We start from the raw sequence: 23,599 nt of genomic DNA on the forward strand, positions 1-23,599 counted from the left end.
TTGCTTTTAAAGGATAGCAGAGAGAGGCAGTGAAATACAACTAAGATGATGAAAACTGCTTCAAGTCTGATCTCTTCTAATGTATGCTTAACTGATTTTGCATATAATCTAACAGTATCACAGATTTCTAGGTTGGAAGAGACCTCAAGATCATCGAGTCCAACCTCCGAACCCTTCTGTCATTCTTTTTTTTTTCAGTATGTGACTACAAGTTAAAAGGAAAAAGTAGAGCTAGAAACATTGATATGAAAAGCCTAGATGTGAGGATAGATGGAGCTGTTTACATGATTATCTAATTCTGTTTTTATGCCCTTATTTTGTGTCACCCTCATCACTGTATCTGATGGTATCTCAAATGTTTTTACATGTAACACTATCAGTATTGCCTTATCAGTCTGTGAGGAATACATTTGCTTCTTTAGAAGTTGGACTCGATGATCCTTCTTGGTCCCTACCAACTCGGATATTCTATGATGTTTATATGAATGGTTGTCATTGACATGTATATGCTGCAGAAAAAAAAAAAAAACACTTCCATTTTCAGTGGTACAATTTATAATAAGAGTTCTGTAACAAGGCATTTTAGCTGCTAAATAAGCAAGTCGTGACATACATTGTCACTGAAAATCCTGGTTATGCTAAATGTCTTTGTGCTTTCTTGTACGATAACCTTTCAGGACCAACGCAAAAGAAATATCAAGGTGAAGGCTCCAAAATATACGATGGTAATACCAAACAATGGTGCTTGGATGTCTTTTTCGAGATAAATGCGCACTAAAACTGTATTATTCCTAAGTTTATTTTAAGTACTTTTATTTTTTCATTTTAAATAAGTAGACACTCTTGAACGGGGATTTCTGATATTTGGGAGCCAGCTTGGGAATATTAACTACTGCATGAGGAACACAAAGAATGCTTGAAGAAATGTCTCCCGGCCTTTCTGTGTTTAAGTCTTGCTTGAAGTAGTTGGTAGCAGTCCTTCTCATATTGCATACATTTGACTTTAATTTAAAGATATGTATCTAAAATTTAGAATGTCTTTGGGTTTCTTGGGAAATGCGTGTTGCTACTGCATATGGACAGCAGGGAAAAACAGTGTATTATTAGACTTCACTTACAGATAAATTAGTATATGAAGGCAAGCTGTGAAACTTCAGAAAGACAAATTTGGTCTGAAAACTAAATAATACTTCCATCGGTTTAAGCTATTACAATAATTTATTCATTTGTCAGATCATTTCAGCATTTTTTGATTCCTGTAATATACGTGACTACGTGACAAGCATTTCTAATAAGTCCTTGATGATTTCTCAATGTCAGCTTCTCAAATGCAAAATATAATTATTGTTATTTTATATATTCTGCAGATGACATAGGCAGCTTACTGGAAAAGACAGCTATGTCTTTATCCAAATGTTTTGATTATTCAAAGTCAGAATTCACTGGAAGTGGAAGAGGTCTAGGAATAGAAGACAAGACCATTAATTGTTCTGGAACTGATGCATTTCAAAATACAGGTATGTGTGTGGAAACAGGTAATAAATACTGAGTTTCAAATATTGTGCAAAGTACAACACGCAATTTTATTAGTTTCTATTAAATGCATTTCTGTTCAGTTTAGAAATATAATAATCAGTTAAAATATACTTTTAACATAGAGGTTTAACCTTTCCTTTAATATGTTTTGTTCCTTTAGAATGTTTAGGAGGTCCAGACATACTTAATGCAATTATAACATACGTTTTAAAAAGAAATATTAAACGCTTATGCAATTGATTGCCAGATGATTCTATAATATAAATGAAAAAACTGGTTTGTTTTTTTTTTAAGTAGCTAGCTGCATTAACAGGTATTATAAGTCTGTAAATCAGATGTCATTTGTCAGTTTAAGTATTGAAAACTGGCCGCGGGTGGAGAGAAGGGGTGAGCTGTTGTTCAGCTAACTCAGGGAAGTCTAAACATCGTGAAGATGACCAGCTACCATTAATTCACTGCAAATGTTTGAAAGTGCTGCCACGACTGGAGCAGACTGTGAATCAGTGTAGCTGTGTCTCTTATGGAAAGTTTTAGCCTTAGAAGAATACTTGCTAAATTCCCTTGAAAGTGGGTATGGAAGTGGAGACAGACAGCCAACTAACCCTAATAATAAGAGTAATAATACAAGTGCAGAAGACAGAATTTGCTTGCTTTCATGCTAATGGTTATTTTGGAAGTGCCTCTAACTTTAGTGTTGCATAAGTGGGTATCTGGATAGATACTGTAACAAAGGAGGTCTGTTTTTTGAGGATGTGTGGTTCTATGTGCTAGAAAGAGGTGGTAGATATTGGGCTATCAGAAATATAAGTAAATGTTGAAGGAAGCTAGCAGTAGTGGCAGTTGCAAGATTGAACTTCACATCGTTGCATGGAAACTCTGATAGCAATAGAAAACCAGGTATTGCAAAATGACAATTCTTTAGCCACCCTGAGCGGAATTACCCTTCCGCTCTTTCAATAATGATGCTATTTGAAAAGTTCCTGAAGTCGTACTTTACGTTCTCCCGTGTATCACGGTGTTATTTGATAACATAGTTGCCCAAAATTACCTCAGTAGTCAGCTGCCTTACCAGCTCTTTTCTATTAATTTTTATTCTTTGCAGGAGACATCACAGGCAAAACTGACTTGAAAACTGAAGGAGAATGTGTTACTGCTCAGGAAAAGAAAACAGCTCCTGAGGAGAAGGCTAAAGGAGAAACTCTGATGGTTCCTTCTCCATCTGTGTCTGGTGCTAGTGGTAATACTAAGGGTGATAATCCAGAAGACTCTCAGACAGAAATTAAAATTGAAAACACTGAAGTATGAACTAAATTTCTATACAACTTTTTGTCATTGAATTTGTAGAAGTATTTTCACACTCGTAAGACCTGATACTTTTCGCTTTGTGGGGAATAAAACATGTATTGGGGAAAAGTTATTTGAATCCTCTGACTGTGCCTCAAGTCTTTGACACTGGAACTGAGGTTCAGATCTGAAGTTTCTCGGGGAGAGAAAGGAGGTGCAGCTGTTTTCCTAATATAAACAGCTTTGGCTAGTAATGTCCCTCTGAACATGTATGCAAGAATTAATTGATTTCAGAGAGATTTCAAAGAGAAATTGCATCTTTGTGGAAGCATACTGCTTCAGAGGTACTTGGGTCTCTTGTAAAGTTAGTGTCCAATGTGTGGTAAGCGTCAGGAAAGAAATTAAGAAAACTGTCAGAAAGCTTCCAATAACAATTTTTCTCCCTAGCTGTTTACAACTTTTTTTTAATGCGAATTGAGGTGGCCATCTTTAATTTCATCTAGTGTGGGCCCCTGGTTTCTAGTTGTTTCCAGATTGAACCCACCTTAATTTCAGTAGAATTTGTTGCCACCTATGTTGTCTCTAGGAGGCATAGTTGCATAGATGCACAGCTTGTTTTTGTCCAGAGTTTCCTGAAAATATCCGTTGAACGGAGTAATGAGCAGTTCTGAAGCATTAGAAGGGCTGTAGCGGAGTGGGAGTCAGGGAACTTAATATGGTGCCTATTTCGTGGCATCTTCAGTACTGCTGTTGTAGTTAAAGAAACTGATAGCACTGTGGGGGGGGGGGGGAGAGTTCTTCATTATGACTGTCCTTACTGTCCTGACTTAAAGTGGTTTGAATATTAGGCTCCTTCTTGCTTATTTTTTTTTTATTGCTTTACTCCTTATTAATCTCAGGAGAATGACGTCACCAGTTCTACTGATATAGTGCCTACAACTAAAGGAGAACCAACTGAATCAGCTGATGAGGCTATAGCGCACGTGCGGTCAGCTGAAGAGCCAGATTCCAGCACAGGCAATGTTCATGTATTGCAGGCTTGAGATGTCTTTTTTTTTCAATATAATTACTGTCATTCTGAGAAGTGATGTGCAAACTTTAAATATACGGGAAGGGAAGAATATTGTAGAGACTTCTGCAGTTTATTCTTGTTGACTACATGACATTAGAAATGTTTTCCCTAAAGGACTAGAAAAACATTTGACTTTCCCATCCTGTTTGATAGAAAACCAAATCTTCTCACTTTGTTTAGGCACTGCTTCAGACTTGTTTGCGTATCAGGCGTCCAAATACTCCGGAAACTTGGCTTTCAACTTAGTCGGTAAGTTAAGCCTCTGAGACAGATATTGAACAGGACTTCTGCTTCATACAAAATACCTTTGTGCACCAAACTTCTGCATATAGTTTAGATATGTAAATTTTGCGTATTATGTTAATTAGTGTAATTTTTCTTGGGCCATAAACCATAGGACTGTCTCTTGTGGTGGTGTACCACCCCTTAGCCCTGATTACATCATTTCTTATCTGTTAACCTTTTTCCTTTTTCTTGATGCTGCTTCTGGTTGTCTGCCCTTTTCTCTTCCTCAGTTGCCTGCCATCCACAACCTATCCTTAACTACTTTTTCCCCATTGCCCTGAGTTTTCACAGAATCACAGAAAGGTTGAGATTGAAAGGGACCTCAAGAGGTCATCTTGTCCAAACAAGAGGTCATCTTGTCCAAACAAGAGGTCACCTTGTCCAAACAAGAGGTCACCTTGTCCAAACAAGAGGTCACCTTGTCCAAACAAGAGGTCACCTTGTCCAAACTGCTCAAGCATCCTAGACACAGTTGCCCAGGATTGTGTCTGGATGTTTCTGATTTTTTTTGTACCCAAATTTCTATTTCTGCTATCATCACCGAAGTAATCTTTGCCTTATGTGGTACCAGTATGCAGTTGGGCTTACAACATTTCATTCCCTAGAAGATCCCAATACTTCCCTTCAGTTATCTGACAATTTTGGTTATTTAACTGTTTGTGAAATCTAGGGGAATGGCTTTAAACTGTAAGAGGGTAGGTTTAGATTAGACATACAGAAGAAATTCTTGACTCAGAGGATGGTGAGGCACTGGCATAGGTTTCTCAGAGAAGCTGTGGGTGCCCCATCCCCGGAAGTGTTTAAGGCCAGGCTGGGTGGGGCTTTGAGCAACCTGGTCTGGTGGGAGGTGTCCCTGCCCATGGCAGGGGGTTTGGAACTGGGTGGTGGTTAAGGTCCCTTCCAACCCAAACCATCTTGTGATTCTTTGTCTAGCAATTTCTCATGCCATGTCCAGTAGTTTTTTAAGTCCCATTCAGTTAGCTTAAATCAATTGACTGGCCTAATTGGCTTAGGTCAGGGTCTAGTCAGCAGTTAATCACTTTCCTGAAGCCATAACAAAAAGGAAACTTTGGCTACATCATGTTTCAGTCTGTGCATAGATTGAGTCAAAAAAAAGTCATGGAACAAAACTTTGAGCATTTCTCCTTAATTCTTTAGGAGATTTTTCATTTCAATATTTCTTGCTCTATACTGGTCACTGTAAATGCTTAAAATACATGTTCACTGTTTTGGATCAGCAGTCTTTATTTATTTAAGACGATATTTTTAATGTAAAGTGTGTTCTTTCTCTCTCTGTAGATAACACCTTACCATCCTCTTTGGCTGAAAGTGCACAAGAAAATGGTGAACAGAATATTACTGGTGGTTTGGTAGGGAAGACTGAGAGTGGAACTGAAGCTCAAGAATTCAATAGGCAAGACCTAATACTACCTCACATCAGTCAAATTTATAACGAATTGTGTGTCACCTATCAGGAGTTCCAGGTAGGAACTGTAATGGCCTCAGACATTTTGTAATGCTCAGTAATGTTACAAAGATTCTGACTTTTGACAGAGAATTCAGAAATTACTAACTATATCACTGTCATCATCCACCTCTTCCCCTAAATTAGTTCACTGATTTGATAATGATGCCCTGACTTGGGTAGGGGTTAGATCAGATCAGATATTTGCTCTGCTTCAGGGAGTTTGAATGCAGTGCTATTACTCCAAGAGTTGTGTTTTGTGATGCAGTGTGGGCATGGAGAGAAACACCTGCAACCACTGCTTCTCCTGACAGCACCTGAAACTATTCTCTTCACTCTGGGCATTCAAGAGTGCTTGCCCTCTTGACCTTCTGTGAAGACCATCCCTTCTGCCTTTCCTTTTCTGCTGCTGATGACTCCCAACAGTTTATCCACCAGCAGGCTTGGGCCACTAACTAAAGAGTTCCCAAGCCTGCATTGGTTTTATTCTGTAACAGCTTCTGTGCTTTTGCTAGATTTCCTGCTGGGACTGTCTTTTGTACCATACGAGATCAAAACAATTGTGTGTATCTTTTTTCTCACCACTTTCCTGGGGGTGCTTCCCACTAACTGAAGAAACAATATAGTAATCTAGTGTTTAGGGCACTGGACTATTTTTTGTCTTACAGATAATAGCATTATCCAAAAGTTTTGGAAGCAAAATCCTACTTTTAGTTGTCTAAGCTATTGCTCGAACAGCCATGCAGAGTTGAATTTTGTATTTTGGAAGGCCAAGCAGTCCTGCCACAAATCAAAGTAGTTTGTGTTAGCGTTTGAGGAAGCTGAATGTAGATGGCCATTAAGATACTTATAATTAGTCAGCTATTGTGTAACACTACAATTAAAAACAAAACCTAAGCATATCTGCAGAGGAAAGAATTCTAGTTCACTATAAATCGATAATTTCATATGTTTTGAAGCCGTTTCAACATTTTTTTTCCTTGGCATAGAGAGAGCGTTCAGCACAGGAGCAATATGCACTGGAACTTCAGAGACGAGAATATTTTCTAGTTCAGCGAGAAACATTGCTTGACAGACGTGAAGCAGCTTTGGCTGCAATAAAACATGCTGAGAAAGAAGTTCAGGCAAGATTTGGAATTATAAATAAGGTACAATAACTTATGTAATGATTCTTATTGCTCCCCATATATTTTAACTTGCTTGTAGTTTTCTTAAGTCATCACGTGTTTGCTGGATATAATGCTTATTTCTTTAAAGCGTTTGAAACCCCAAAATGAAAGATGGAGAATAAAAAGTAACAAACTGTTGTTAGGGTGTTTGGTGTGGTTTCCAGTTCAAAATGGTGCATTTAATTGTGGGATGTGTAGGTACATTTTCCTGTTAAAATCTGGAAATTAAGATAATTTGTTTCTAAATCTGCAAAAATTATATGACCTTTATTAGAGAAAAAAATTGTGATGAATCTCTAATTGTATGTAACTTAAATGATTATATTTGCATCAGCTCTTTCTGAAGTAGATTTTCTTGGGAAGGCTTTAAGACACATTGAGATTTTATGACATAATAAATTGCAAAGAGTATTTCTGGAAAAAAAAAACACTCGAAGTTCAACCGAACGTGGGGGCTGTGGCAAGAAATGAAATGGTATGATTTTGGTGTAAGAGGAGGTAATTATTGACACCGTTCTTGCAGGGACTTGCTATTGAATGTAGCTCTTGTAAAAAGTTTTGGTTGTTATTCTGAAGGTTGCCAAGAGAAGTGCTTTAATATATGTACTCTGCGTCTAAACCATAAGATCAGAATATAAATTCCTTTGAGGTGTGCATATGAACCTTTCCCACAAGCCATTGAGGGAGTATGTAGATACAGGAAAAAAAGGGAGAAAGGTGTCAGGGGAGCAGGACCTCAACTTTCAATAGGGAAGGAATGTGTTAAGATAGATGGTTCAAATCCGTAAAAGTGATTTTAAAGATGTCTTTAGAAAAAACACAAGTGGCTTTAAAAGTGTCACACAGGTTAGAGAAGTGTTGAAAAGCCAGGAGCAGTTAGTGGTTATCTGTAAAAACTTGTGGAGGTCAAGTGGAGTCAACTAGAAAAATCTGATGCCGTTCTTTTCAAATGGGAAAGAGTTACACAGCCATCAACTTAATGTTGGTTCTCAGCTAAATAAATAAATATATGTCCTGGCAAGCTATGAACAAACCATGCGAAGTGCCATGCCAAAAACACTGCAGTAAATGGCAACGAGCTTGTGTTAATCCTAAATTGTCAAATCAGTGTGATTTCCATTAGGACAAGGTAACAGGCATGGCTAGTAGAGGAGTACTAGTTATATGTATGTCTAGACTTTGCTGTATTGTTTCTGGTACAGTTTTACGTGGCGTTTTCATAATCATATTAGAAAAGTATGACAGCTGAAATAAGGTTGGTGGTAAGGTGTAGTGAGACAGTGTTTCACAGCTGAAGGAATGTACATAGTAGATTCTGGAATAGTCTCTTTTGGGTCCAGTATTGGGTGTTTTCAGTGAGAAGTGTGATGGTGAGAAAGAGCACGCTTGTTAAACTTGAAGCGAATAGCAAGCGAGGGAGAATTTCAAGCATGCTGAAAAAGAAGGTTAGGATTAAAATTGATCTTGACAAATTGAAGAGGTAGTAGGTCTGAGAAAAGCGCAATGCTTCAGAGGCAAGAGTGTGCAGTATTGCATTTGAACAGAAATATCATCTGTACATATGCAGGGTGATGAACAAATGCAGGGACACGTGAACATGCCAATCTTTGGCTACATAAAAGGCTGCCACAAAGAGAAAGAAAGTAATCTTTTTTTTTTCCATGTCTGTGATAGAAGTAGTGGCAGGGTAAGTATGAGGAAAAACTAGATTAAAACAAAAGCAGTCAACCACTGGGTCAGAGAGGTCAGTAAGACTGGTGCTTCCAGTATTTGCAGGTCTTCAGAACAGACTAGACAAACATTTGGCAGGAATGAAGTGATACAGTTGATTATGATATGGATGGTACCCGATTTAATAATGGAATTGGATGGTTTAGACATCCTGGCACCACCTACAGCAACCCAGTGGCCTGTGCAATTATTGCCAAATCCCTGAAGCACTGTGAAATTATCGTCAAAACCCCGAATATGCAAGCCCTATGGCTCCCATTTTTCTTTCTGTTTCTTCTTACTACGTGGTGTGGATGTTGCTTTCTTCACTACTGGTTGTATGTGCAGATTGGACCATGCAGAATTACAAATTTGATCTTTGGAAGTTTGTCCTATTATTTTAACAGTAAAATGGAACTTAGTTGAGAATTATTTCTAAAATACGCTCTTGTTAATCATGCTTTAACATTTGATATTTCTATAGCAACATGATACCGAAATGAACCGAATGAAAGAAACCTTGAGAGGAGTGGCTGAGGAAAATAGTAGACTGAAGTCATCATTTAAGTCTGTGATGGATGAGAATGATTCCCTAAAAAAACAGGCAAGATTAATTATTTCCTGTTATTAGTAGCTTTAGAAGTTACAGTCAACAATTTTAAACGTTTGAACAAGTTGTTTGCAAAATTGCTGATTTTGTTTCTGTAAGACAAGAATTGTGTGAATGGTTGTAATTACTTTCTGCTTCATTTTCTAGCACGTGAAATTTAGTCTCTCAGATCTTTTCCAGTATTAAAGAAATTAGAGTTAGTCCCCTGACCCTGTAGCAACAGGTGATTTTAGGAAAGACTAACCATATCCTTTGAAGCAAACTGAGATTGGATAGAGAGAAAGTATTTTATAATGGAAGCCACCCTGTGCTGAATTGCTCTGCTGATTCTATTAAATAAAAAGTAGTATGTGTATTTCTAATTCCATGATTACTCAGTATCTTCAGTTATTTTTGAAAGTGTTAATTAAAGGAATATTTTCTCTGTTCTTAAAGACACGCTGAGACAGTGGTTCACAATAATACAGAGTTAAAGTTTTCTTCTCACTTGACTTAAATCTGACCTAAATGCTGACAGGCAAATTGCTACGTAAACTCTTTTGACCATTGCTCCTTCAGTGAATTGCAGTTCTGATGCTCTTGAGTCTGATGAAAATCATCTGCTTCCTAGTCTCAGTAAAATCTTTGTCCTTCTCTTTTGTGCAAACTGAAGTATTCACAGAGGACTTACATGATGATCGGGATGTTTGTTGTATCCATAGAGTACGTTACTTATATTTAAATGGAGGTTATAGTTTGCCTCGTATTCTTTTCTCACAGAGCATGGTCAGTGACAGTGTCATTCTTGCGAGAAGAAAACTTTCACCCTCTCTATTTCCAAGGCCATTAGACCATTCTTGAAACATGCACTCCATTTTTTGTGTCATTTCTTAATGAGAAGTAATCAAATACGTAGTGCCTATATCCCTAAAGAGGTATTGTGCTTATTCTTCCCCTGTAAGCGGAAAGGTTGGGCCGCAAGTCAACAAAGAGCCACGACTATTTTATTTATCCAGGCAGAGGTTGCCTGGAGAGGTTGAGGAGTCCCCGTCCTTGAAGATCTTCACAAGCTGCCTGGACGTGGTCCTGGGCAGCCTGCTCTGGGTGGCCCCGTTTAAACAAGATGGTTGGACCAGATGGTCTCCAGAGGTCCCTTCCCACCTCGGCCATCCCGTGATTTGTTGAGGAAGTGGACAGTGATTTTGTTTCTATCACTGTCCATGCTGAGAAGAAAAAAATTGAACTTTTAATCATTTAGCAATCACATCAAATGATTTCAGTGTGATGGTTAAGTCAAAAAGTGAGTTTTGAATCTACAGCTATTTGAATGGTTTTTGATTCTTTCAGTTAAGTGACGCGAACGAACAGAACAAGAAGTTAGATGATCGAGCAAAAAGCATGCAAGCTCAGTTAGATAATTTAAAGGTAAGGTTTCTTCTTACAGGTACCTTCTTCTGTTATAGTTATGCAAGCCTTATAAAGCATTGTGTAATGTAGTTTGGAGAAATTGAGAATCTTGATTCAAATTTTTTCTCGCAAAACCTTTCACTTGTAATTCTGCTGTCCCTGACTGTTTTGAAAGTTTATGGTCAGTTTCAAGCCACCTTGCTCCTGCTCCATCCCAAGCTGAGCAAGCCTTTCCTAGGCTTGGTTAACTCTAAAGGTTCGGCCTTTTCAATGGAAGTAGTTGAGCAGTCCGCTTGGAGCCTATCTGTAGCATTTTTCTTTGTTGATGAGATCGTTTCTATATTTACCACTAAAGTCCTTTTTGCAGCATGATAACAGTCTGAGAGCGAGGCTTAAGAAAATGTAGCGGATGGCTGAATTGTTAGTGCAAAAGACAGCACTTCTGAACAAGGCGCTATTTTCACATAGAAGATTCTCACAGTTTCTGAGAAAAGGAACGTTATTTTCTGAAAACATTTGTTTTATACTCAGCTTCAAAGCCTCAGTGTTGGTTTTTTTTTTCAGAATCTGCTGGCATATATTTAATTATATTACAAATTTCCAGTGAGGGGGAGAAAAGACACATTCCTTGGTTTCTTTTTCAAGACGCACAGGTTTTTGACTGTTACAAGTAATTGTCATTTCAGTTTTCCTTTGTTGCTGTTTTTTGTCTGTTTTTGCTTATAATTTAATGGTATGTCCTGGTATTAAATTATATTATTAAATTATGTTATAAAATATTATATTAAAAGATAACTATGTTGAGTTTCACAAGGGTTTTTTTTTTTTTTCCAATTCAATGAAATGTAACAAGTATTGGATACATTCCTGGACATTGCAGGACAGGTGTTTAAGTACAGGTGAACTAAAGCGTCTTAACTATCATCAGTGAATGGTTAGAATATTTGAAAGATTCAAGAAAGAGAGAATTGGGCATGTTTGTGGTTAAAATGGATGCTAAGAAGAAAAGCTAAGTGTAAACAAAAGCTTTGACATTTGTTTTCATTCACAGTTCTTTCCCACATGTGACTTAACTGAGGAATGTACAATTGAGAAGATCTAGGTATTTTCTGGAAAAAAATAAGATCCATAGGCTGTACGCCGTGGCTCCCATTTTCTTTCTATTTCTTCTTACTACGTGGTGTGGATGTTGCTTTCTTCACTACTGGTTGTATGTGCAGATTGGACCATGCAGAATTACAAATTTGATCTTTGGAAGTTTGTCCTGTTATTTTAACAGGAAAATGGAACTTAGTTGAGAATTATTTCTAAAATACGCTCTTGTTAATCATGCTTTAACATTTGATATTTCTATAGCAACCTGGTACCGAAATGAACCGAATGAAAGAAACCTTGAGAGGAGTGGCTGAGGAAAATAGTAAACTGAAGTCATCATTTAAGTCTGTGATGGATGAGAATGATTCCCTAAAAAAACAGGCAAGATTAATTATTTCCTGTTATTAGTAGCTTTAGAAGTTACAGTCAACAATTTTAAACGTTTGAACAAGTTGTTTGCAAAATTGCTGATTTTGTTTCTGTAAGACAAGAATTGTGTGAATGGTTGTAATTACTTTCTGCTTCATTTTCTAGCACGTGAAATTTAGTCTCTCAGATCTTTTCCAGTATTAAAGAAATTAGAGTTAGTCCTCTGACCCTGTAGCAACAGGTGATTTTAGGAAAGACTAACCATATCCTTTGAAGCAAACTGAGATTGGATAGAGAGAAAGTATTTTATAATGGAAGCCACCCTGTGCTGAATTGCTCTGCTGATTCTATTAAATAAAAAGTAGTATGTGTATTTCTAATTCCATGATTACTCAGTATCTTCAGTTATTTTTGAAAGTGTTAATTAAAGGAATATTTTCTCTGTTCTTAAAGACACGCTGAGACAGTGGTTCACAATAATACAGAGTTAAAGTTTTCTTCTCACTTGACTTAAATCTGACCTAAATGCTGACAGGCAAATTGCTACGTAAACTCTTTTGACCATTGCTCCTTCAGTGAATTGCAGTTCTGATGCTCTTGAGTCTGATGAAAATCATCTGCTTCCTAGTCTCAGTAAAATCTTTGTCCTTCTCTTTTGTGCAAACTGAAGTATTCACAGAGGACTTACATGATGATCGGGATGTTTGTTGTATCCATAGAGTACGTTACTTATATTTAAATGGAGGTTATAGTTTGCCTCGTATTCTTTTCTCACAGAGCATGGTCAGTAACAGTGTCATTCTTTCGAGAAGAAAACTTTCACCCTCTCTATTTCCAAGGCCATTAGACCATTCTTGAAACATGCACTCCATTTTTTGTGTCATTTCTTTATGAGGAGTAATCAAATACGTAGTGCCTATATCCCTAAAGAGGTATTGTGCTTATTCTTCCCCTGTAAGCGGAAAGGTTGGGCCGCAAGTCAACAAAGAGCCACGACTATTTTATTTATCCAGGCAGAGGTTGCCTGGAGAGGTTGAGGAGTCCCCGTCCTTGAAGATCTTCACAAGCTGCCTGGACGTGGTCCTGGGCAGCCTGCTCTGGGTGGCCCCGTTTAAACAAGATGGTTGGACCAGATGGTCTCCAGAGGTCCCTTCCCACCTCGGCCATCCCGTGATTTGTTGAGGAAGTGGACAGTGATTTTGTTTCTATCACTGTCCATGCTGAGAAGAAAAAAATTGAACTTTTAATCATTTAGCAATCACATCAAATGATTTCAATGTGATGGTTAAGTCAAAAAGTGAGTTTTGAATCTACAGCTATTTGAATGGTTTTTGATTCTTTCAGTTAAGTGACGCGAACGAACAGAACAAGAAGTTAGATGATCGAGCAAAAAGCATGCAAGCTCAGTTAGATAATTTAAAGGTAAGGTTTCTTCTTACAGGTACCTTCTTCTGTTATAGTTATGCAAGCCTTATAAAGCATTGTGTAATGTAGTTTGGAGAAATTGAGAATCTTAATTCAAATTTTTTCTCGCAAAACCTTTCACTTGTAATTCTGCTGTCCCTGACTGTTTTGAAAGTTTATGGTCAGTTTCAAGCCACCTTGCTCCTGCTCCATCCCAAGCTGAGCAAGCCTTTCCTAGGCTTGGTTAACTCTAAAGGTTCGGCCTTTTCAATGGAAGTAGTTGAGCAGTCCGCTTGGAGCCTATCTGTAGCATTTTTGTTTGTTGATGAGATCGTTTCTATATTTACCACTAAAGTCCTTTTTGCAGCATGATAACAGTCTGAGAGCGAGGCTTAAGAAAATGTAGCGGATGGCTGAATTGTTAGTGCAAAAGACAGCACTTCTGAACAAGGCGCTATTTTCACATAGAAGATTCTCACAGTTTCTGAGAAAAGGAACGTTATTTTCTGAAAACATTTGTTTTATACTCAACTTCAAAGCCTCAGTGTTGTTTTTTTTCAGAATCTGCTGGCATATATTTAATTATATTACAAATTTCCAGTGAGGGGGAGAAAAGACACATTCCTTGGTTTCTTTTTCAAGACGCACAGGTTTTTGACTGTTACAAGTAATTGTCATTTCAGTTTTCCTTTGTTGCTGTTTTTTGTCTGTTTTTGCTTATAATTTAATGGTATGTCCTGGTATTAAATTATATTATTAAATTATGTTATAAAATATTATATTAAAAGATAACTATGTTGAGTTTCACAAGGTTTTTTTTTTTTTTCCAATTCAATGAAATGTAACAAGTATTGGATACATTCCTGGACATTGCAGGAAAGGTGTTTAAGTACAGGTGAACTAAAGTGTCTTAACTATCATCAGTGAATGGTTAGAATATTTGAAAGATTCAAGAAAGAGAGAATTGGGCATGTTTGTGGTTAAAATGGATGCTAAGAAGAAAAGCTAAGTGTAAACAAAAGCTTTGACATTTGTTTTCATTCACAGTTCTTTCCCACATGTGACTTAACTGAGGAATGTACAATTGAGAAGATCTAGGTATTTTCTGGAAAAAAAATAAGATCCATAGGCTGTACGCCGTGGCTCCCATTTTCTTTCTATTTCTTCTTAATACGTGGTGTGGATGTTGCTTTCTTCACTACTGGTTGTATGTGCAGATTGGACCATGCAGAATTACAAATTTGATCTTTGGAAGTTTGTCCTATTATTTTAACAGTAAAATGGAACTTAGTTGAGAATTATTTCTAAAATACGCTCTTGTTAATCATGCTTTAACATTTGATATTTCTATAGCTATATATGACAGAAATGAACCGAATGAGAGAAACCGTGATAGAAGTGGGTAAGGAAAATAGCACACTGAAGTCATCGTATAACACTGTGATGGATGAGAATGAATCCCTAAAAAAACAGGCAAGATTAATTATTTCCTGTTATTAGTAGCTTTAGAAGTTACAGTCAACAATTTTAAACGTTTGAACAAGTTGTTTGCAAAATTGCTGATTTTGTTTCTGTAAGACAAGAATTGTGTGAATGGTTGTAATTACTTTCTGCTTCATTTTCTAGCACGTGAAATTTAGTCTCTCAGATCTTTTCCAGTATTAAAGAAATTAGAGTTAGTCCCCTGACCCTGTAGCAACAGGTGATTTTAGGAAAGACTAACCATATCCTCTGAAGCAAACTGAGATTGGATAGAGAGAAAGTATTTTATAATGGAAGCCACCCTGTGCTGAATTGCTCTGCTGATTCTATTAAATAAAAAGTAGTATGTGTATTTCTAATTCCATGATTACTCAGTATCTTCAGTTATTTTTGAAAGTGTTAATTAAAGGAATATTTTCTCTGTTCTTAAAGACATGCTGAGACAGTGGTTCACAATAATACAGAGTTAAAGTTTTCTTCTCACTTGACTTAAATCTGACCTAAATGCTGACAGGCAAATTGCTACGTAAACTCTTTTGACCATTGCTCCTTCAGTGAATTGCAGTTCTGATGCTCTTGAGTCTGATGAAAATCATCTGCTTCCTAGTCTCAGTAAAATCTTTGTCCTCCTCTTTTGTGCAAACTGAAGTATTCACAGAGGACTTACATGATGATCGGGATGTTTGTTGTATCCATAGAGTACGTTACTTATATTTAAATGGAGGTTATAGTTTGCCTCGTATTCTTTTCTCACAGAGCATGGTCAGTAACAGTGTCATTCTTTCGAGAAGAAAACTTTCACCCTCTCTATTTCCAAGGCCATTAGACCATTCTTGAAACAGGCACTCCATTTTTTGTGTCATTTCTTTATGAGAAGTAATCAAATACGTAGTGCCTATATCCCTAAAGAGGTATTGTGCTTATTCTTCCCCTGTAAGCGGAAAGGTTGGGCCGCAAGTCAACAAAGAGCCACGACTATTTTATTTATCCAGGCAGAGATTGCCTGGAGAGGTTGAGGAGTCCCCGTCCTTGAAGATCTTCACAAGCTGCCTGGACGTGGTCCTGGGCAGCCTGCTCTGGGTGGCCCTGTTTAAACAAGATGGTTGGACCAGATGGTCTCCAGAGGTCCCTTCCCACCTCGGCCATCCCGTGATTTGTTGAGGAAGTGGACAGTGATTTTGTTTCTATCACTGTCCATGCTGAGAAGAAAAAAATTGAACTTTTAGCAATCACATCAAATGATTTCAGTGTGATGGTTAAGTCAAAAAGTGAGTTTTGAATCTACAGCTATTTGAATGGTTTTTGATTCTTTCAGTTAAGTGACGCGAAAGAACAGAACAAGAAGTTAGAAGATCGAGCAAGAAGCATGCAAGCTCAGTTAAATGATTCAAAGGTAAGGTTTCTTCTTCCAGGTACCTTCTTCCTTTATAGTTAACAAGTGAAATATAATTCATTGTTACGTTTTATTGTAGCAGAAGCATGCATTGGTAATGACACAGAAGTCTAATGATTCAGGACAAGTGGTGCGCTCACGTAAACGTGGTATGGAGAAAAATGAGACAGGAGCATCAAAAAGTGATAAGGTAAGGACTGGGCAAGGTGAAAGATCTGTGTGAAAGACTTTAGGCAGTAGAACGTTATGTATCTGCTAGAAATTAGAAAATGCTAGAAATTAGAAAAATAAAATAATTTTTATTGATTTTTTTTAGTGAGTTAATTACAGTAGGAATAGGTAGACACTATATTGGGAGAAACAGTCAACTGAAAGAATAAAGTATGTTGCTAAAAATGTCTTTTGAATTTTATATTGTGTATGTACATGTTTTTTGCTTATTTAGCTATGTTTTCTTCTTCCTCTCATGTTATCTCTCAACTATGAATTAAAATTATATTCTGCCTGCACTGTAACTGTTTTCTTCTGCTGTGTCAGAGCAAATCTTAAACTTATCCTGGTTACTGCTACAGTACAACACTGTCCTTTATGAATAAAACCAGCTGAAATGTAGTTAGAGAAGTCAGATAACAAATTTTAATTTGATAAGCCAGAGATGATTGTACTGCTGTTATACTTTGGGGAAATGGTCTTTAATGTGGGAAAGAATAAATGCAGTGTTCATATATAGTTCCAAAAGGATCACCTTGTTTTCCTTAAAATACCTTCTTGCATCACTTAATGAAATACTTTCTGTCTCCATGTTATTCCAGTCAGTAGCAAGTCCTCTGCTAGTACTCTGCCAACATTTCCCGACTGGTAATGACTTTCTCCCGCTAGAGGCTAAACTGAAATGAGAAAGAGAGATATTCACACCATTCTACTTGATCTATATCAGATGCCTTAAAACTGTACTGTCTCTATATAGCCAACATATTTCTCTGTGTACGTAGGTTTTAGCGTACTTTAGTCGCAAGTGATATATGAGCAGCATCAGTAGTTATAATTCTGAGTGAAGAGAAGAACAGTTGTCTGAAGGTAGATACAAGAAGACCTGTGAAGGTTTTAAAGAGCTGTTTGTGCAGCCTGTCTTCAGGAACCTCTGGATACCTTTCACAGAGTTTTTCTGTACAGTTGTAGTAGAGGGACAGAATGACAATGTCATGAAGTCTTTATTCTTCTAACGGTGCTACTTACACAGTTAAAATTTAGCATAAGTAGATTGTATGAAATAAAGCAAAGGAGTGTATCACATGTATCAAAATGAGGATTTCCACATGCACAGATCATTAAGCCATTGAGGGAGGATGCACAAGCCATTGAGGGAGTATGTAGATACAGGAAAAAAAGGGAGAAAGGTGTCAGGGGAGCAGGACCTCAACTTTCAATAGGGAAGGAATGTGTTAAGATAGATGGTTCAAATCCGTAAAAGTGATTTTAAAGATGTCTTTAGAAAAAACACAAGTGGCTTTAAAAGTGTCACACAGGTTAGAGAAGTGTTGAAAAGCCAGGAGCAGTTAGTGGTTATCTGTAAAAACTTGTGGAGGTCAAGTGGAGTCAACTAGAAAAATCTGATGCCGTTCTTTTCAAATGGGAAAGAGTTACACAGCCATCAACTTAATGTTGGTTCTCAGCTAAAAATATAAATATATGTCCTGGCAAGCTATGAACAAACCATGCGAAGTGCCATGCCAGAAACACTGCAGTAAATGGCAACGAGCTTGTGTTAATCCTAAATTGTCAAATCAGTGTGATTTCCATTAGGACAAGGTAACAGGCATGGCTAGTAGAGGAGTACTAGTTATATGTATGTCTAGACTTTGCTGTATTGTTTCTGGTACAGTTTTACGTGGCGTTTTCATAATCATATTAGAAAAGTATGACAGCTGAAATAAGGTTGGTGGTAAGGTGTAGTGAGACAGTGTTTCACAGCTGAAGGAATGTACATAGTAGATTCTGGAATAGTCTCTTTTGGGTCCAGTATTGGGTGTTTTCAGTGAGAAGTGTGATGGTGAGAAAGAGCACGCTTGTTAAACTTGAAGCGAATAGCAAGCGAGGGAGAATTTCAAGCATGCTGAAAAAGAAGGTTAGGATTAAAATTGATCTTGACAAATTGAAGAGGTAGTAGGTCTGAGAAAAGCGCAATGCTTCAGAGGCAAGAGTGTGCAGTATTGCATTTGAACAGAAATATCATCTGTACACATGCAGGGTGATGAACAAATGCAGGGACACGTGAACATGCCAATCTTTGGCTACATAAAAGGCTGCCACAAAGAGAAAGAAAGTAATCTTTTTTTTTTCCATGTCTGTGATAGAAGTAGTGGCAGGGTAAGTATGAGGAAAAACTAGATTAAAACAAAAGCAGTCAACCACTGGGTCAGAGAGGTCAGTAAGACTGGTGCTTCCAGTATTTGCAGGTCTTCAGAACAGACTAGACAAACATTTGGCAGGAATGAAGTGATACAGTTGATTATGATATGGATGGTACCCGATTTAATAATGGAATTGGATGGTTTAGACATCCTGGCACCACCTACAGCAACCCAGTGGCCTGTGAAATTATTGCCAAATCCCTGAAGCACTGTGAAATTATTGTCAAACCCCGAATATGCAAGCCTTATAAAGCATTGTGTAACGTAGTTTGGAGAAATTGAGAATCTTAATTCAAATTTTTTCTCGCAAAACCTTTCACTTGTAATTCTGCTGTCCCTGACTGTTTTGAAAGTTTATGGTCAGTTTCAAGCCACCTTGCTCCTGCTCCATCCCAAGCTGAGCAAGCCTTTCCTAGGCTTGGTTAACTCTAAAGGTTCGGCCTTTTCAATGGAAGTAGTTGAGCTGTCCGCTTGGAGCCTACCTGTAGCATTTTTGTTTGTTGATGAGATCGTTTCTATATTTACCACTAAAGTCCTTTTTGCAGCATGATAACAGTCTGAGAGCGAGGCTTAAGAAAATGTAGTGGATGGCTGAATTGTTAGTGCAAAAGACAGCACTTCTGAACAAGGCGCTATTTTCACATAGAAGATTCTCACAGTTTCTGAGAAAAGGAACGTTATTTTCTGAAAACATTTGTTTTATACTCAACTTCAAAGCCTCAGTGTTGGTTTTTTTTTTCAGAATCTGCTGGCATATATTTAATTATATTACAAATTTCCAGTGAGGGGGAGAAAAGACACATTCCTTGGTTTCTTTTTCAAGACGCACAGGTTTTTGACTGTTACAAGTAATTGTCATTTCAGTTTTCCTTTGTTGCTGTTTTTTGTCTGTTTTTGCTTATAATTTAATGGTATGTCCTGGTATTAAATTATATTATTAAATTATGTTATAAAATATTATATTAAAAGATAACTATGTTGAGTTTCACAAGGTTTTTTTTTTTTTTCCAATTCAATGAAATGTAACAAGTATTGGATACATTCCTGGACATTGCAGGACAGGTGTTTAAGTACAGGTGAACTAAAGTGTCTTAACTATCATCAGTGAATGGTTAGAATATTTGAAAGATTCAAGAAAGAGAGAATTGGGCATGTTTGTGGTTAAAATGGATGCTAAGAAGAAAAGCTAAGTGTAAACAAAAGCTTTGACATTTGTTTTCATTCACAGTTCTTTCCCACATGTGACTTAACTGAGGAATGTACAATTGAGAAGATCTAGGTATTTTCTGGAAAAAAAATAAGATCCATAGGCTGTACGCCGTGGCTCCCATTTTCTTTCTATTTCTTCTTAATACGTGGTGTGGATGTTGCTTTCTTCACTACTGGTTGTATGTGCAGATTGGACCATGCAGAATTACAAATTTGATCTTTGGAAGTTTGTCCTATTATTTTAACAGTAAAATGGAACTTAGTTGAGAATTATTTCTAAAATACGCTCTTGTTAATCATGCTTTAACATTTGATATTTCTATAGCTATATATGACAGAAATGAACCGAATGAGAGAAACCGTGATAGAAGTGGGTAAGGAAAATAGCACACTGAAGTCATCGTATAACACTGTGATGGATGAGAATGAATCCCTAAAAAAACAGGCAAGATTAATTATTTCCTGTTATTAGTAGCTTTAGAAGTTACAGTCAACAATTTTAAACGTTTGAACAAGTTGTTTGCAAAATTGCTGATTTTGTTTCTGTAAGACAAGAATTGTGTGAATGGTTGTAATTACTTTCTGCTTCATTTTCTAGCACGTGAAATTTAGTCTCTCAGATCTTTTCCAGTATTAAAGAAATTAGAGTTAGTCCCCTGACCCTGTAGCAACAGGTGATTTTAGGAAAGACTAACCATATCCTCTGAAGCAAACTGAGATTGGATAGAGAGAAAGTATTTTATAATGGAAGCCACCCTGTGCTGAATTGCTCTGCTGATTCTATTAAATAAAAAGTAGTATGTGTATTTCTAATTCCATGATTACTCAGTATCTTCAGTTATTTTTGAAAGTGTTAATTAAAGGAATATTTTCTCTGTTCTTAAAGACATGCTGAGACAGTGGTTCACAATAATACAGAGTTAAAGTTTTCTTCTCACTTGACTTAAATCTGACCTAAATGCTGACAGGCAAATTGCTACGTAAACTCTTTTGACCATTGCTCCTTCAGTGAATTGCAGTTCTGATGCTCTTGAGTCTGATGAAAATCATCTGCTTCCTAGTCTCAGTAAAATCTTTGTCCTCCTCTTTTGTGCAAACTGAAGTATTCACAGAGGACTTACATGATGATCGGGATGTTTGTTGTATCCATAGAGTACGTTACTTATATTTAAATGGAGGTTATAGTTTGCCTCGTATTCTTTTCTCACAGAGCATGGTCAGTAACAGTGTCATTCTTTCGAGAAGAAAACTTTCACCCTCTCTATTTCCAAGGCCATTAGACCATTCTTGAAACAGGCACTCCATTTTTTGTGTCATTTCTTTATGAGAAGTAATCAAATACGTAGTGCCTATATCCCTAAAGAGGTATTGTGCTTATTCTTCCCCTGTAAGCGGAAAGGTTGGGCCGCAAGTCAACAAAGAGCCACGACTATTTTATTTATCCAGGCAGAGGTTGCCTGGAGAGGTTGAGGAGTCCCCGTCCTTGAAGATCTTCACAAGCTGCCTGGACGTGGTCCTGGGCAGCCTGCTCTGGGTGGCCCTGTTTAAACAAGATGGTTGGACCAGATGGTCTCCAGAGGTCCCTTCCCACCTCGGCCATCCCGTGATTTGTTGAGGAAGTGGACAGTGATTTTGTTTCTATCACTGTCCATGCTGAGAAGAAAAAAATTGAACTTTTAGCAATCACATCAAATGATTTCAGTGTGATGGTTAAGTCAAAAAGTGAGTTTTGAATCTACAGCTATTTGAATGGTTTTTGATTCTTTCAGTTAAGTGACGCGAAAGAACAGAACAAGAAGTTAGAAGATCGAGCAAGAAGCATGCAAGCTCAGTTAAATGATTCAAAGGTAAGGTTTCTTCTTCCAGGTACCTTCTTCCTTTATAGTTAACAAGTGAAATATAATTCATTGTTACGTTTTATTGTAGCAGAAGCATGCATTGGTAATGACACAGAAGTCTAATGATTCAGGACAAGTGGTGCGCTCACGTAAACGTGGTATGGAGAAAAATGAGACAGGAGCATCAAAAAGTGATAAGGTAAGGACTGGGCAAGGTGAAAGATCTGTGTGAAAGACTTTAGGCAGTAGAACGTTATGTATCTGCTAGAAATTAGAAAATGCTAGAAATTAGAAAAATAAAATAATTTTTATTGATTTTTTTTAGTGAGTTAATTACAGTAGGAATAGGTAGACACTATATTGGGAGAAACAGTCAACTGAAAGAATAAAGTATGTTGCTAAAAATGTCTTTTGAATTTTATATTGTGTATGTACATGTTTTTTGCTTATTTAGCTATGTTTTCTTCTTCCTCTCATGTTATCTCTCAACTATGAATTAAAATTATATTCTGCCTGCACTGTAACTGTTTTCTTCTGCTGTGTCAGAGCAAATCTTAAACTTATCCTGGTTACTGCTACAGTACAACACTGTCCTTTATGAATAAAACCAGCTGAAATGTAGTTAGAGAAGTCAGATAACAAATTTTAATTTGATAAGCCAGAGATGATTGTACTGCTGTTATACTTTGGGGAAATGGTCTTTAATGTGGGAAAGAATAAATGCAGTGTTCATATATAGTTCCAAAAGGATCACCTTGTTTTCCTTAAAATACCTTCTTGCATCACTTAATGAAATACTTTCTGTCTCCATGTTATTCCAGTCAGTAGCAAGTCCTCTGCTAGTACTCTGCCAACATTTCCCGACTGGTAATGACTTTCTCCCGCTAGAGGCTAAACTGAAATGAGAAAGAGAGATATTCACACCATTCTACTTGATCTATATCAGATGCCTTAAAACTGTACTGTCTCTATATAGCCAACATATTTCTCTGTGTACGTAGGTTTTAGCGTACTTTAGTCGCAAGTGATATATGAGCAGCATCAGTAGTTATAATTCTGAGTGAAGAGAAGAACAGTTGTCTGAAGGTAGATACAAGAAGACCTGTGAAGGTTTTAAAGAGCTGTTTGTGCAGCCTGTCTTCAGGAACCTCTGGATACCTTTCACAGAGTTTTTCTGTACAGTTGTAGTAGAGGGACAGAATGACAATGTCATGAAGTCTTTATTCTTCTAACGGTGCTACTTACACAGTTAAAATTTAGCATAAGTAGATTGTATGAAATAAAGCAAAGGAGTGTATCACATGTATCAAAATGAGGATTTCCACATGCACAGATCATTAAGCCATTGAGGGAGGATGCACAAGCCATTGAGGGAGTATGTAGATACAGGAAAAAAAGGGAGAAAGGTGTCAGGGGAGCAGGACCTCAACTTTCAATAGGGAAGGAATGTGTTAAGATAGATGGTTCAAATCCGTAAAAGTGATTTTAAAGATGTCTTTAGAAAAAACACAAGTGGCTTTAAAAGTGTCACACAGGTTAGAGAAGTGTTGAAAAGCCAGGAGCAGTTAGTGGTTATCTGTAAAAACTTGTGGAGGTCAAGTGGAGTCAACTAGAAAAATCTGATGCCGTTCTTTTCAAATGGGAAAGAGTTACACAGCCATCAACTTAATGTTGGTTCTCAGCTAAAAATATAAATATATGTCCTGGCAAGCTATGAACAAACCATGCGAAGTGCCATGCCAGAAACACTGCAGTAAATGGCAACGAGCTTGTGTTAATCCTAAATTGTCAAATCAGTGTGATTTCCATTAGGACAAGGTAACAGGCATGGCTAGTAGAGGAGTACTAGTTATATGTATGTCTAGACTTTGCTGTATTGTT

General features: G+C 37.2%; 2 protein-coding genes across 3 annotated transcripts in view; one reads left to right on the forward strand and one right to left on the reverse strand.

Moving 5' to 3' along the window:
• LOC310892153 (E3 SUMO-protein ligase RanBP2-like) overlaps nucleotides 1-6,814 on the forward strand; it is a 39,773-nt gene extending 32,959 nt beyond the window's left edge. The window contains exons 25-27 of one of the 2 annotated variants that reach the window (XM_083819527.1): nucleotides 4,073-4,141; nucleotides 5,477-5,661; nucleotides 6,632-6,814. In XM_083819527.1, coding sequence (XP_083675653.1) covers nucleotides 4,073-4,141; nucleotides 5,477-5,661; nucleotides 6,632-6,799 — 422 coding nt within the window. In that variant the 3' untranslated portion in view covers nucleotides 6,800-6,814. Of the gene's footprint in view, nucleotides 1-3,719; nucleotides 3,849-4,072; nucleotides 4,142-5,476; nucleotides 5,662-6,631 lie in introns of those variants that run through there. The other variant, XM_083819528.1, reaches the window with a different exon arrangement.
• The window catches only part of LOC310892160 (tumor necrosis factor receptor superfamily member EDAR-like), a 461,331-nt gene that overhangs the window by 237,864 nt on the left and 199,868 nt on the right, over nucleotides 1-23,599 (reverse strand). The gene's annotated exons all lie outside the window — the stretch shown is intronic.

This window comes from Anser anser (genome assembly GCF_964211835.1).
Source record: "Anser anser genome assembly, chromosome: 1".
NCBI classification, from domain to species: Eukaryota; Metazoa; Chordata; class Aves; order Anseriformes; family Anatidae; genus Anser; species Anser anser.